The sequence below is a fragment of the Aspergillus ambiguus genome (assembly GCF_047715705.1).
Source record: "Aspergillus ambiguus strain CBS 117.58 unplaced genomic scaffold BDV59scaffold_37, whole genome shotgun sequence".
In the NCBI taxonomy this organism is placed as follows: domain Eukaryota; kingdom Fungi; phylum Ascomycota; class Eurotiomycetes; order Eurotiales; family Aspergillaceae; genus Aspergillus; species Aspergillus ambiguus.
Window position 1 is genome coordinate 189,743 of NW_027395550.1, and position 13,600 is coordinate 203,342.

At 47.4% G+C, this 13,600-nt stretch overlaps 5 protein-coding genes across 5 annotated transcripts; 4 read left to right on the top strand and 1 right to left on the bottom strand.

Moving 5' to 3' along the window:
* Nucleotides 1-95: 95 nt before the first annotated feature.
* BDV59DRAFT_210020 (putative MFS multidrug transporter) lies at nucleotides 96-2,017 on the bottom strand (the record flags this gene model as incomplete). Its single annotated transcript, XM_073695512.1, has 4 exons — nucleotides 1,591-2,017; nucleotides 763-1,521; nucleotides 604-661; nucleotides 96-562 (listed from the first exon to the last, which is right to left on the bottom strand). The coding sequence occupies exons 1-4, from the start codon at nucleotides 1,810-1,812 to the stop codon at nucleotides 96-98; spliced, it is 1,506 nt and encodes a 501-aa protein (XP_073544671.1). The 5' UTR covers nucleotides 1,813-2,017.
* Nucleotides 2,018-5,114: 3,097 nt separating this feature from the next.
* On the top strand, nucleotides 5,115-5,644 carry BDV59DRAFT_102534 (uncharacterized protein). The gene has a single exon (XM_073686457.1). It carries the CDS (start codon nucleotides 5,150-5,152, stop codon nucleotides 5,477-5,479), a length of 330 nt encoding a protein of 109 aa, XP_073544672.1. The 5' UTR covers nucleotides 5,115-5,149; the 3' UTR covers nucleotides 5,480-5,644.
* BDV59DRAFT_185724 (putative amino acid permease family protein) lies at nucleotides 5,349-7,590 on the top strand. Its single transcript, XM_073690905.1, has 2 exons — nucleotides 5,349-5,946; nucleotides 6,000-7,590. Exons 1-2 carry the CDS (start codon nucleotides 5,790-5,792, stop codon nucleotides 7,463-7,465), a joined length of 1,623 nt encoding a protein of 540 aa, XP_073544673.1. The 5' UTR covers nucleotides 5,349-5,789; the 3' UTR covers nucleotides 7,466-7,590.
* Nucleotides 7,591-8,803: 1,213 nt separating this feature from the next.
* Nucleotides 8,804-11,519, top strand: BDV59DRAFT_195406 (C6 transcription factor RegA; the record flags this gene model as incomplete). The annotated part of the gene is made up of 6 exons (XM_073692560.1): nucleotides 8,804-8,930; nucleotides 9,103-9,477; nucleotides 9,511-9,637; nucleotides 9,677-10,801; nucleotides 10,835-10,918; nucleotides 10,952-11,519. The coding sequence occupies 6 exons, from the start codon at nucleotides 8,804-8,806 to the stop codon at nucleotides 11,517-11,519; spliced, it is 2,406 nt and encodes an 801-aa protein (XP_073544674.1).
* A 68-nt stretch (nucleotides 11,520-11,587) lies between these two features.
* On the top strand, nucleotides 11,588-13,504 carry BDV59DRAFT_185726 (toxin biosynthesis protein). Its single transcript, XM_073690906.1, has 4 exons — nucleotides 11,588-12,109; nucleotides 12,168-12,306; nucleotides 12,359-12,467; nucleotides 12,518-13,504. The coding sequence occupies exons 1-4, from the start codon at nucleotides 11,921-11,923 to the stop codon at nucleotides 13,386-13,388; spliced, it is 1,308 nt and encodes a 435-aa protein (XP_073544675.1). The 5' UTR covers nucleotides 11,588-11,920; the 3' UTR covers nucleotides 13,389-13,504.
* The last annotated feature ends 96 nt before the right edge of the window (nucleotides 13,505-13,600 follow it).

The window sequence follows — 13,600 nt, forward strand, 5'->3', positions numbered from 1 at the left end:
TTCGATATGGCCATATTTGGATTTATAGTGAGAGTGTAGTACATCAAACCACACACTAGCATGGTTAACTATGCATATCTATGGAATAAGTCGCACTATTGGCTGTGCTCTAATTGGCGTCTCTCATCTACCGTCAACTCGCTTTTTGCCCGGTCAATCCTCACAAAAAGCAGCACGAGTAGCAATGCAAATCCTGCCAATGCAACCTGAAACCAAAACGCCATTTGGTAGCTGGCCTTTAGTCCTTTATCCTCGGTTCCCACCTGGATGATATCAGCGAACGCTAACATGACCGCAATGCCCATGTGCAGGGTGCAATTTATCAGAGCTCCCGCGAGGCCTTGTCTGTCCTTGGGCATGTTGGTAGTAATGAAGATATTCGTGACATTGAAACTAACGTCAATGCCGATCGTGCCTCCAATCATGGCGGGAAATACGAATGCCCAGTAATTACCCCCAAGGGGAAGTAGGGCGAAGAGCAGTCCAGAGAGGAGATAGCCTAGACATGAAATTATCATGAGCACAGTGCCATTAAGGACGTGCAGGATAAAGCCTCCAGTGGCTGAGATGATGAGTCCACCAACGGCCATTGGTGTAGTCCACGCCACCACTTGAAGGGGCGTAGCTCCCATGATTCGCTCCATGCTTTCCAAATGTTAGCCTGATGTCATTATCAAATCAAAGTTGGGTGGGGGCTTACTATAGCGCACAGTAAAGCAGGAATATGCCTAGGCTGCCGTACAGGCACAAAAGGCAAATGACGAGAGGCTTCATATATTTGACCGAAAACAGGTCAAGGGGGAGTAAGGGGTTATTTACCACCCATCCTTCCATGTAGGTAAAGGCTGCAAGCAAAATTACACCCAAAATAAGGCATACATAAATATATGGAGTCTCCCACTGCTTGGGAGCATGGGCACTGTCTGCTAAAGAGAACACAAACAGTACCGTGCCTGGAATGAGCAGACCACATCCAATCCAGTCCATTTGAACTTTCGACGAACCTTTCGTTTCGGCGAAATCAGACGGGATCGAGAAATATGAGGAAACTGCGGTGATAGCAGAGAGGATTGCCCCAATAAAGAAGTACCACCTCCAGCTGAGAAGACTTCCAGACAGTCCAGAAAAGAAGATTCCCACAAAGAATCCCAATGCGGCGCATGCACCGTAGATGCTGAATACCAAATTTTTGCGGGGTCCAGGTCGATATACCTTGCCGAGGATCATGATGCTAGATGGCAGATAGGAAGCCAATGCGAGCCCCTGCAGGGCACGGAGAACGAAGAGCATGATCCAGGATTGAGAGAATCCGGCGATGATAGAAGAGATCATAAGCCACGTCATTCCACCAACATACAAGACAAATCCACCGAACATGTCAGATAGACGGCCAAAGATCAAGAGTGTCGAAGTGACTACCAGTGATAAAGCAGTGGATGGCCATATTGACAGAGCGGGAGGAATATCCAACTCCTCTACCAGGGTAGGTAGTAAGACATTGGACCCGGATATGTAATATTCCTAACGCTTGTTGGTAAACTGTCTTCCCCCAACAAATGAGTATCGTAGTACAGAATTCAAAAGACTTACAGCGAGAATTTGACACATGAATATAGAGAAACAGAAGGCATATTCAGACCATGCATTACCAAAACATGAAGGGCGTTCTCGACCCAGCCTCTCAATTGTATCAGAATCTAGAGCATACGGTTGTTGCTCCGTCGTGTCTATTCGGCTTTCCTGCAATGCCGGGTTCATGCGAGGTGTGTTATCCGCAAAGGATTCAAACTTTTCTGGTGTTTCTTGAAGCATTGTTGTGTTGGTCCATCAAGAATTGATTATGAAGAAAGTGTTCCAGCCATCAGTAAATCGATAAGCACGTAGGCGACAGCTTTGCACAGGATCTTATATATCGGACTGCAGCAGACAAAGCTATAACGTAAATTTATCATACAATGTGCGAAGGAATGACCACAAACGTGGCGAAGGCGGCCACTGGAAACTGCATTTGTATATGTCCGCTTGAAAAAATCTACCATGATCGTTCTGCAATTTCGCCATCATTGGGCCTTTCAGCCAACACTGGGTCCATTTCATGGGGACTTTTCCAGTTGCGGTAATTATGCCTGAGGCATAAATGGAGCCCACTTTACCGAAAATGGGCAATGAGAGAAGAAACCCTTGGCATTATCTAATCGGTAGCGTCCGAAAAGAGAAGTTAAAGGGAGTGGAGCCCAGATGATGTGCTTGATTTATAAGCACAGAGTATGCACAATATACTCTATGGATTCATACTAAATATCTCAAGTAACCCAGTCAAAAATAAGGTTAATTTAGAGATACGCAGTTCGGTGTCTATATCGGATGCAGGGGTGAGTATAACGCACTATATGTCCACGTTTCGGACTTGGCTTAGAATCAGTTGAGTATGGGTATACCATGACACAAACCTCCATGGTCATAGTATAAATGCCCTCTGGCGTATATCCTTCAAGGAATAGCGTACCAGTAAGCTTTTCAAGTGAAAGGGAGTATCGGGCACTACAAGAGTCTACCGAACTCCCTGGTTTCCATTGACCAAGGCGTGTGTGTCATTTGGCTTCAAGATAACATCCATGCCGAAGGCGCTGCCTGCTCTTCTGCGTAGATTCGGTGCTCCATATAAATATATTCCCTTTTATGGGCTTAGGAATATATTCTTCTCCATTACATTTATCATTTACATTAGTATAGATCGATCGGAAAGGGGAATAGCCTGTAACTAAGTTGTACCCACATGTCTCGCCTAAAGCAATTCCGGAAGAAACATAGTTTGCTGTTTGAAAACTCTGACGCATCATTATCTCCAATGAATTACTTTGAGTATCCTTGCTGAATAAAGACATGTGTACTAGCTGTTCCGTAAATATTGGGCTCTGTTCCGCTTGGGGTTTTTGGAAGGATAGAAGGCATGGATACTAGCCTGTACGTATCATTATTAGCTTATCATTCATTGTTAGACAATCTCTTTCACTATATCTGCCTTGATGTTATAGTCAATATTATTGCTGCGTCAATAAAATATGTCTCCGCAACTTGAAAGCACCCGACATTTATACCCGAACTGACATGGGGAAACGTGATTGTCCCCATAATTCTCTTCCATATATGTAGAGATGCCCGATGACCAAAATTTCTGTTATAAATCATCACGAGTGGGGCTGCATCTGCAACAAACATGTGTATTAGTCAGTTATATATATATATCATATCCTAGGCCAGGATGCGGACCATGACCGATGGGTGCCTCTTATAAGCATATCATTTTACCACAGGCCAAAGGCTTCAACTTGGTAACTTGGAGCGATGTTCAGGCCTGGTATATCCATACTTCGCATCAGGCAACATAGACATGTGTGAATACTAATATAATTCGCTATGGTTAATAGAGAACATTGAGATAATCTATTACACCAAGATCCCACTACCAGTAGGGAACCTCGGACAGTGAGGGAGTTAATATATTTTCATTTTGAAGGTCCCATGCGGAATTGGAGCAATTCAGTCTTCTTGAGAAGAGGTGAGAGGACAGTGAGGCATATAGTGAAAATGTGCCCATTCTAGGGTGATACTTTCCCAAAGCTAACGGATTCAGACATACGGAGAATCATATTGGTCATATTTGTCACATCTCAATGTGTATGCTGCACGAAGCACAGACTAAAGGAGGAGTATTCTGAAATAAGGGGGCATAACGAACATAGAGAGATTTATCGGACTGAGAATCCTCTCACATTGAGTATAATAATTGGGAAGCCAGGCAACATTTCCTTGCCGGAAACATTAGCGTCTGCTAGCATGCACCGTTCGGCCATCCCATCACAGGATCTCCAATAATTTTCTTATTTTATTGTGCACCTGGTCCGATGCAGGGTACTCACTGCACCATAGGTCGTATAGGATACTATCACCGGACCGTACATATTTCTCCAAGTCCGCATAGCCATTCCACTTATCTGGCCCCTATCACCTTATTAACGTGGTAATTTTAGAACCTGAATGGGGTCAATCAGAGATTCACGTTCAAGGTATATATTCGAAAGTTAATCCACGCAGAGCGAGCCAATCACTTGAATGTTTGCATAGTCATAACAAGGTATCGGCATAAAATGACTCAAGGGCTATTTATAATTGACGATTTTAAGGCAACCGGTGTCGGGGCATATGCGAGATACTGATGAGGCAAATCAGGAAGTATTGTGAGGGAATTAGATCCTGATGCTTTAGAGTATCTCCTCTGCATTCCTCATCAGGTTAAGGCGGTGGAAGCATATGCGTGCGGCGGATTTCTAGCGTTCTATGGATTGAATCCAGGACATGTTGTAACCATACCATAAAGTATGGAGTATTAGGCAGCAACATGGGAGACCCACTGGTAATAGAGATATGTCTACGAAAAGAGGTTTCGTTTGTAGAACGCGCCACGGCCTCGAGGTTAGCAATGCGCCCTACGCACAAGAAAAGGGTGCATAGACTTGAAAACTGCAACAAAAGCTGTAGACGAATGGAACCAAAATATGAAACACAACGCGATAGACGGGCTTTCTGCTTCTATATGTTTTGAGACATATATGTAGCCAATACGCTGAGCTCGCACTCCAACAACAGCAAGCCAGCTACTTACACTAGTGTTGTTCTCGAACTGCCCTTCAGTTTCCCCGCATTTTCGCCTCGGTTCCTCCTTCCCGGATCAGATCCGACAGCAGCTAGTTATGTAAGACGGAAAGGTGCATAATGATCGGATCTTGGACGCCTGTTCCGCGCGTTGACACTTCCAGTCGAAGAATTTTCAGCTATCTGAGGAAGACCAGGGCCCACGCAAGACAGTGACCAGAAGAGAATGCGATTGCGACAATCTTTCATCCATTGACCGCGTATACCGGTGTTTATCATGGACTCGGCGATATTATCAAAAGGTGGTAGTCATGGATCGATCGACATGGAGACTTATCAGGGCTTCCGCATAGACCTGCCTATTTGAGATGTGGCGACGACGATGACGATAGTTCCAAGCCGCAAAACACCAAGCTCTGTCTATGGAGCTTACCAACCTATTGATGCTCGCAAAAGTCCTTCTTATTTCTGAGGACTCAATTGACTTGTACGGAGTATGCTATCCTTGCTCCATCGGATCGTTCAGGCGCTGTATACACACCCATGCCAGGGAAGAAGATCTCAATTCCCGTCGACGGTGCCATGGACGAATGGAGATGCTTCCCACGGATCATCCCGAGGCTTCTCAGCTCCAAGAACGTTTCGTCCACTCTCTTTACGGATGAAAAGATCCACCCCCGGCCTTCTCTGCCATCCCCACTTAGGAAGTCCTGCCGAGTCCACCAAAACTCCAACCCCGCAAAAAAAAAAATCAAATTTTCAAACAAATGAGCTCCATTATCACAGCGGTCAACAGTCCGTTATTCATGAAGATCTCCATCCATGACCAATTGCCTTGATTAACCCCCGATAACTCTCTTCATTTTCCTTGACTAATGGTTCATCCCGCGTGAGGGGAAGAACCTAAATCGTCTGGGGCACTGACAGCCAACTGTTTTTCCCCTGCTTATCCCCCCTCTTCTCTCCCCTGTGACGCTGAGCTTTGATATATGAACCCAGCGCCAGCAGTCTAGAACTGTTTTCTCATCAAGCACGGAAAATGGACCATTGGGTGCCCCGACTTTCTCCTACACTCGTGCACCTCCCTCTTGGTTGACTCTCGCCACTCTAATTTTATCTGTCACTCTCCTCTCCGTATGGACGTGGAACAAAGCCCTCAATACATCAAACCGGTGCAGTCGGTCGATCAGAGCGTTCAAGATGCCCATGACCTGGCGGCTATGGGCCATGACCAGGCCCTGACCCGCAAGTTCGGTCTTTGGAGCATGTTATCACTGGCTTTTTGTGTACTCGGTATGACGTTTTGTCCAAGTTGATATATTGCAGCACCTTGCTGACCTTCACAGGAACATACTCAACATTTGCTCAGGATCTCAGTAGTGGTCTCACAAATGGTGGTGCCATTACCATTCTCTGGGGTCTTGTCTTGGTCACCCTCTGTAACCTATGCGTGGCCGTGTCTCTAGGCGAGTTGGCCAGCAGCATGCCGACTGCGCTGGGACAGGCGTACTGGGTGCATCGTCTCTGGAACACACCCTTGGGACGATTCGCTTCCTACATGACTGCATGGATCAATACCTTCGGTTGGTGGACATTAACCGCATCGCAGGTGGCATTCATGACCGAGTTTCTGCTGGGGATGAAGGTTATGTTTAACACAGATTGGACAGGAGCAGGCACGGGATGGTTGGAGTTTGTCGTCTACATCGGCGTCGTATTCGTCCTCACCGTAATCAATGTTGTGGGCTGTCGGAAGGAGCAGGTTCTCCCATGGGTGAGCAATTTCGTCGGCGTATGGTTCACCGGTCTCTTTGTCGCTTTATCGCTCGCCCTCCTCATCTCTGTCGGCATCAAACCCAGCCTGTCGTTTCAACCAGCCTCCTTCGTCTTTGGAAAGTGGATCAATCAGACCGGATGGGGCGACGGGGTCATCTGGTTTGTTGGGCTTGTTCAGGCTGCCTACGGGTTGACAGCCTTCGATGCTGTCATTCATATGGTGGAGGAGATTCCCGCACCGCGCCGCAATGCGCCCAGAGTCATTTGGTTAGCGGTCCTCCTTGGCGCTATTACCGGTTTCCTATTCATGATCGTATGCCTCTTCTGCATTCAGAGCATTGACGACGTGATCAATGGGCCAACAGGCCTGCCTTTCATAGAGCTTATGCTTCAGACCGTTGGCCTGAAAGGCAGTGCGATTCTTATCGCCCTGTTCATCTTCAACGGCCTGGGCCAGGGCATCGGGATCCTTACCACTGCATCCCGATTGACCTGGGGCTTTGCTCGTGACGGTGGGTTGCCCTGGAGTCGATATCTCTCCCACGTTGATCCCATATGGAAGGCCCCTGTGCGTTCCTTATGGGGGCAGGGATTTCTCATTGCCTTGGTCGGAATTCTTTACCTGTTCGCCAATACTGTGCTCGAGGCCATTCTCAGTGTGAGCACCATCGCTTTGACAATTTCATACGGCGTCCCCATCGCTGTTTTGCTCTGGGTCGGCCGGGACAAGCTTCCTCCCGGTGAATTCCGTCTTGGACGATGGGGTACATTTGTCAACTGGGTCAGCATCATATACTGCATCATTACGACAGTATTCTTTCTCTTTCCTGGATCGCCAAACCCTTCCCCGAGTGACATGAACTACGCCATCGCCGTGTTTGGCGTCATGCTTGTCGTGTCAATTACATTTTGGTTCATTCAGGGCAGTCGGACGTATCTTCAGACGGACGATGCCCTTGCGCAGATGATCCTCGCACAGAGATTGGAGAATGAGCGCTCAGTGGAAGACCGAACCGCCGGCTCGAAGAAGAAATGATCCGTCGTCATATATAGCACGTCACCCTTCTTTTTCTTATAGACTAGAGTGCACATGAATTTGCGCCTACTCTGCATAAACTATATACCAGAGCTTTAAGACCATCCTCAATCAATCCGATAAATCCATTTTAGATCGCAAAATAAAAACACTCTACAGGGGTCAACTGAAGAGCCAAGGACGATTGAAGCAATGGCTAACCCCGTCAGAACCCTCCTGAAACAACCCTAGCACCGTTTGGCTATTACAGGACCGCCGGTTGGCCCGGTGCTAGGCGCTTCGCTCCCTATATGGAAGTATGTGGGCCAGTCCCGCCGCTGAGTACCATCGACCTCCACGAACAAGGTTAAGTTAGATGCTCAGCGGTTTCGCGCTCCAGGGAATATTTGGGCCAGTAACAAAATTATTTTAGAAATGGAAGTGGGTTTCTATTGCCATTTGTCAAACGCGTAGAGGCTTTCTAGTCCTTTCCGTGCATAATGTTGTCTGAATACAAGGTTCACTACTAAGAACGAATCCGTGCCCCATTTGTACCTATTATTCGAGCTTTATTTGCTCCGATGCATGTAGGTGATCCCTAAGGCTCGCTTTCTAGTACTTCGCTATTCTTCTCAGTTTCGGATATGGCTTATGCCGATCTTCTAGGACTTGCGCGCCATGTATATATATAAATAAATATCAGAGTCGGACACTCTACATTTTAATGAATATTTCCAAGATATTTGACAACTAAAATCTGAACAGCGTTAAATTTGCGCTATAGAGGACATACGGTAACTCCTACACGTATAACGACGTTGACGATCCTAAGAGATTTATCAGCTCTTTGTGCGGCGTAGGTAAATCACCACCTGAAGACCAACAATAAGCACAGGCGATTCAACAACCTTATTACTATAGGAGTGACACTTCCAGTTATGATTAAAACCACCATTCATATCTTCACTCCATTAGTTGGTGTTTCTGTCAACATGAATTAAGTTTTTCGCGGTACATATTCATGTCGGTATAATTTATTCTGCAATGTCTTTGTCAGCTGTTGCAAGCTACTAGGGACTCTCCTAATCGAAAAGATATATACGATGTCGTCTAATATAGGTATGAGGTTTCGGCTCGTTTACTCCACTTTCCCGAAAGTTGTGCACTTCTCGCCACGGAATGCCCAGAAGAGGTAAATTAGGAAGGATGGGTAACGTAATCCTCAGGGAAATCCACCGCGCTAACTGGGGTTGTCTTTGCGGGGTATAGATTCGGCAAAGTGGACAAGCCCGTTGCTTTAACTAGATCGCAGTTGCTCTCCACCCTCGGGCTGTAGGTAAACGTGTGCATTGTCTGATCATGGCGACTCCGTATGCGTCTCCAAAATCAGTTCCAGCTCAGCCTGTTAATCGCAACCTGTACCAGTGTGGTACATGCACGCAGTCATTCAGTCGTATTGATCATCTGTCCCGTCATGTCCGGTCTCGTAAGTTATACTTGTTGACTATCAGCGGTGTTTATAGAGTGGAGGTGCTGATTTAGACATGTTAGACACACAAGAAAAGCCATACCAATGTCCAGTTTGCAGCAAAAGATTCGGGAGAATGTTAGTCACGGTTGTCTAGGAATGAATGCAATACTAACTTAGAGTGGCAGAGATCTTCTCACTCGCCACTCTTCGCTCCATAATGCAGAGGGGGATGAGCATGTATCGAAGAAGCGGCGCCGTAACGGAAGTGGCCCTGCCATAGCACCCCGCGCATCTCAGGCGTGTACCGCCTGTGCCGAAAACCACCTGCGATGCGATGAGGAAAAACCGTGCAAGAGATGTCAACGGAGAAAAATTCAATGCACAGTGCCTTCAAGGCAGGAAGATAATCTTATTTCGACCATTATCTCAAATGCCGCGCACTATGAAGTTTGCGCGGATCAAAGGTTTGACAGCAGAGCCCACGTGAACATCTCTCCCTATGATGCCTTCGCAAGCACCTCAGACGATATGGCCGGGCATAGTGCTTGGTCCGAGACACAACGTAATCTGGCTCCGAGAGACGGGTCTGATCAAGTTCCGGAATCACCGCAAAAGGAATGTCAAGACCTCATTACCCCCGAATCAGCCAGTGTCTTTCCATCGGTGTTCCCCTTAGACACACCAAGCGGCGTTAGAACACCAAGGGGGTTGATAACGTTCGGGTCAGAAACAGATCTTGACTTTAGCATGCTTGATTTCAGCTTCCTAGAAACATACAACGCCCGGATTCCTTTCCAATTTGATGAACAAGTGACGCCACCATCCTATAGTGACTCAGCTCTAGGAGATCGTGGCACAAGAGGAAATTATAACGCAACCAACGACCGTTCCATGCAAGGGCTCCGATGGCGGTTTGTCCCCCAGCCCCAAGACCATGGCTACGCTGAGCACGATAACTTGCTACTCCCCGCTCAAGCCGACCAGAATTCATCCCCCAGGACGTTCGCCTGTGTGGACACTCAGTACCGTACCGAGGGCCTAGACTTAGCATCTCGTGACAAGATTATGAGTATCTTCCTGAGTCAGATTAGGCGTCCGATCTATCAGGATAAATTATCATTCCCATCGGTCGAACTGCTGGACACCCTTATTCGATACTTTCTGACTGTCCCAATATCCAATGCCAAATCGTGGATTCATTTTGCCACGTTCAACCCAAATCAAACACGCCCAGAGCTCCTTCTTGCGATGGCTGCCGTTGGTGCCATATTGACTCCAGACCCATCATTGCGGAAACTGGGATTCGCCATGCAAGAAGTTGTCCGTCATCAGCTTCCAGTAGAATTCGAGGCGGACAATACCAACATCCACAACCTTGAACTACTTCAAGCATACATGCTTTGTCTGGAAATCGGATTGTGGAGCGGGAATAATCGAAAAATGGAAATTTGCGAAAGTTCCCGTCTGCCATTGGTTACGATCCTTCGACGTCGGGGATTCTTCCACCACTCTGCATACCCACCGGTCCTCGTTGGTGCCGCTGATGTGAACGTGGAGTTGGAAGGTCGATGGCGGCTATGGGTGCGACAGGAATCTTTCAAGAGGTTGGTTTATAATCTACTACAACACGACGCCCAGGTCTCCATGGTCCTGTTTACGAACCCTCTCCTATCCTATGCTGAAATGTCTCTGCCTATACCATGCTTGTGGGACCTCTGGGCTGCGGGTACGGCCGAAAACTGGAAAGCATTGTACTGCGGAAATTTCGCGGCGGGGTCGGCACAGACCCCAACACTTTTGGAGTGTATTGCGAACCTGGACATGCTCGAATCCACCAAGAAAATGGTTGACACAAGCCTTTCGTGCGCATCCATTCTCTACGGTATGTGGGGAATGGTTTGGGAATATCGTCAATTCAGTATCCTATTAGCATCGCAATCCCGGTACTGGGATAACGGGATCTTAATAACATCGCGGTACCAAGAGCTCATCAAGATGCTGAAGTATTTTCGTATGGGATATGGACGGGAGAGCAGTCTGCTTTTTAACTTCATGCTGATGCACATGCACATGTCATTGGAGGAGGTGCAGATTCTGGCAACAATGGAAGATCCCAAGACGTGTGAGATTCCGCCGTCGATCCATTCTTGGTCAAGAAGCAAAGAGTGCCGTGAGGCCCTTTGGTATGCCGGGCAAGTGATTCGAGAGCTGAAGTTACTTGCCCCCCATCGTCTCCGAGACTTCATGGCAGTTACTCTATACCATGCTAGTTTAGCACTATGGGCGTATGGGTTGGTAAAATCGGTTGCAACAGAAACCCAGAAATTAACACATCTAGTGTCTACGGACATGAATCTGGAAAATGTCATCTGGCTCGATGGAGATGATACTGACGATGTCCACCGATATATCGCTCTGGAGCGTGGTAACCCCGCTCTGCTAGGAGTGCAACCAGGTGACCCCTCTATTTCCCTGGCAGACCCAAGTGCAATTCTCGACATGGTTATTCGACTAATGCACCAAAATCATTCTAATGAGTCGGGAACGCCTCTTGTGGATAACCTAGTCCACCTCATAGAAAAACTACGCGATGTGAGCAAATGATAGCATGAATGCTTGTGACGCCAGCTGGAGCCACCGTCGGTTCAGGTTATAGTAATCTCCAGATAGTCCTATAACACTAGTACTGCGTATAGTCTCCCACACATATATTTATTACTTCTTCCTTCATTGGGTTCACAGTTTCGTTGCCGGATACGTACCTCGAAAGTTCTGTCGTAAGGGATGGGAAGGTATGCAACACTGATGCTCGAGAATACCACACCACATCCGGCCGGCATCCGATGTGATACAGAGTGGATCTTGGATGTTCAGCCGAAGCAAATGCATTTCGTCATCCTCTCACCCCTTGCATAAAATGAGCAACATCGAAATCAAAGCAGGGATTCATCATCTTAGTGATCAACTTCTCGAAAATTTCAATTCCAGATTTCTGGTGTTAGAGGATGAGCTGCCTTTTCCACATCAAGAACCATGTCATTGACACCCAGTATATTCGAGAGTACCCGCGGGCTACTGCAACCCCAGATGCCCCCCTAAAGCTCTGTGTCAAGCAGTACATCCCAGTTGACAACATCGAACCTCAGTACGGCGATGTGACCATCATCGCTGCCCACGGCACGGGTTTCCCAAAGGTACCTCCCGGTGTTTAAGACATCTTGTATAACGCCAGATAAAGGCTAACACCAAAAGGAACTTTATGAGCCGCTATGGGAGGAATTACTACTACGGACGAAAACGTCTGATTTTCGCATCCGCGCCATATGGGTTGCTGATGTTGCCAACCAAGGGGCCAGCGGCATCCTCAATGAGCAGCATTTAGGCAATGACCGTAAGGAACACTCTTCACGGACTGAAATAAACTCTAGCAACTAATTTCATAGCCTCATGGTATGATCATAGTCGAGACCTGATACACATGATAAATCACTTCCGGGACCAGATGCCGCGACCCATCATAGCCGTCGGGCACAGTCTGGGTGCTACACAGTTGTCAGTGCTCTCCTGCATTGAGTTGGATCGTCGTTGATGATGCCGTCTAGGATATTTACCTCCCTCTTCCATCCCCGTCTGTTTGCCTCGCTTCTTCTTATCGAACCGCACGTGAAAGAAAAAATTACCAATTTCGACAGCAAATCCCTCCTGGCGAAGACTTCGCTGAAGCGTGATATCTGGCCTAGCCGGACTATTGCTATAGATAAGGCCCGCAAAGTGTTTTGGAATTGGGACCCTCGAGTATTTCAGCGCTGGTGCGAGGTTGGATACCGCGAACTACCAACGGCCATCCATGCGAACATTAACGGGGACCCCAACAATCGTCCCGTCACTCTAACAAGCACCAAATACCAGGAGACTATGATGTACATTAGATTGAATCTTAAGCGTCATACGGAACTTGGTCTAGAGGATGCTTATGGTCCCGAAGGTCATATGGAATCTGGGCCATCTCATGACCCACTGACCGTTCCGGACATGCTGGGACCCTTGCCACCTACTCGGAGAGGCTATCGGCCAGAGCCATTCCTTGCCTTCAAGCTTGTCCCTCATCTTCGACCATCGGTTCTCTACGTGAGTGGCTCTGATAGCCCCCTTCAAGCTATTGGCATCCATGCGGAGGCAGCCAGACGCACAGGAACGAGGCACGGTGGGAGCGGAGGGATGGCCATGGAGAGGGTTCGCCATGTTGTCATCGACCAAGCCAGTCATACGCTCCCATTTGAGAAAATTCATACCACCTCCGGGGCTCTGGCAGCTTGGATTCAGGTCGAAAAGCAGCGTTGGATACAGAACGAGGCCAGAATTGCGGCTGGGTGGGATGAGAAATCCCTAAGGGAAAAGTCAACTTTTAACGAGGAGTGGAGAGAATTCATAGCTTCATTGTTGAAGGATGCCAAAATGAAGTCGAAAATTTGAATTTCATGATATTAATCATGTGATTTGTACTACTGGAACCTTACACGTACAGCCCTATGATTTAACCATATCATGACCGTTGATGCCAAGCCGTACGGACTCAAAGCCCTTATCTGTTCGATCATTCTTAGCGTGGCATTTCCTGTACCACCAAAAAAGCGTTGGTCACTGTTTATCCTCTCGACATGGATATTCGGAGTTCTGTCCGATTT

Coding starts and splice junctions, on each gene's coding strand:
- BDV59DRAFT_102534 (XM_073686457.1), top strand. CDS start 5,150: ATGCTATCCTTGCTCCATCGGATCGTTCAGGCGCTGTATACACACCCA.
- BDV59DRAFT_185724 (XM_073690905.1), top strand. CDS start 5,790: ATGGACGTGGAACAAAGCCCTCAATACATCAAACCGGTGCAGTCGGTC. Junction 5,947..5,999: donor ACTGGCTTTTTGTGTACTCG/GTATGACGTTTT, acceptor TGACCTTCACAG/GAACATACTCAACATTTGCT.
- BDV59DRAFT_185726 (XM_073690906.1), top strand. CDS start 11,921: ATGAGCTGCCTTTTCCACATCAAGAACCATGTCATTGACACCCAGTAT. Junction 12,307..12,358: donor GCAGCATTTAGGCAATGACC/GTAAGGAACACT, acceptor CTAATTTCATAG/CCTCATGGTATGATCATAGT. Junction 12,468..12,517: donor AGTCTGGGTGCTACACAGTT/GTCAGTGCTCTC, acceptor GATGCCGTCTAG/GATATTTACCTCCCTCTTCC.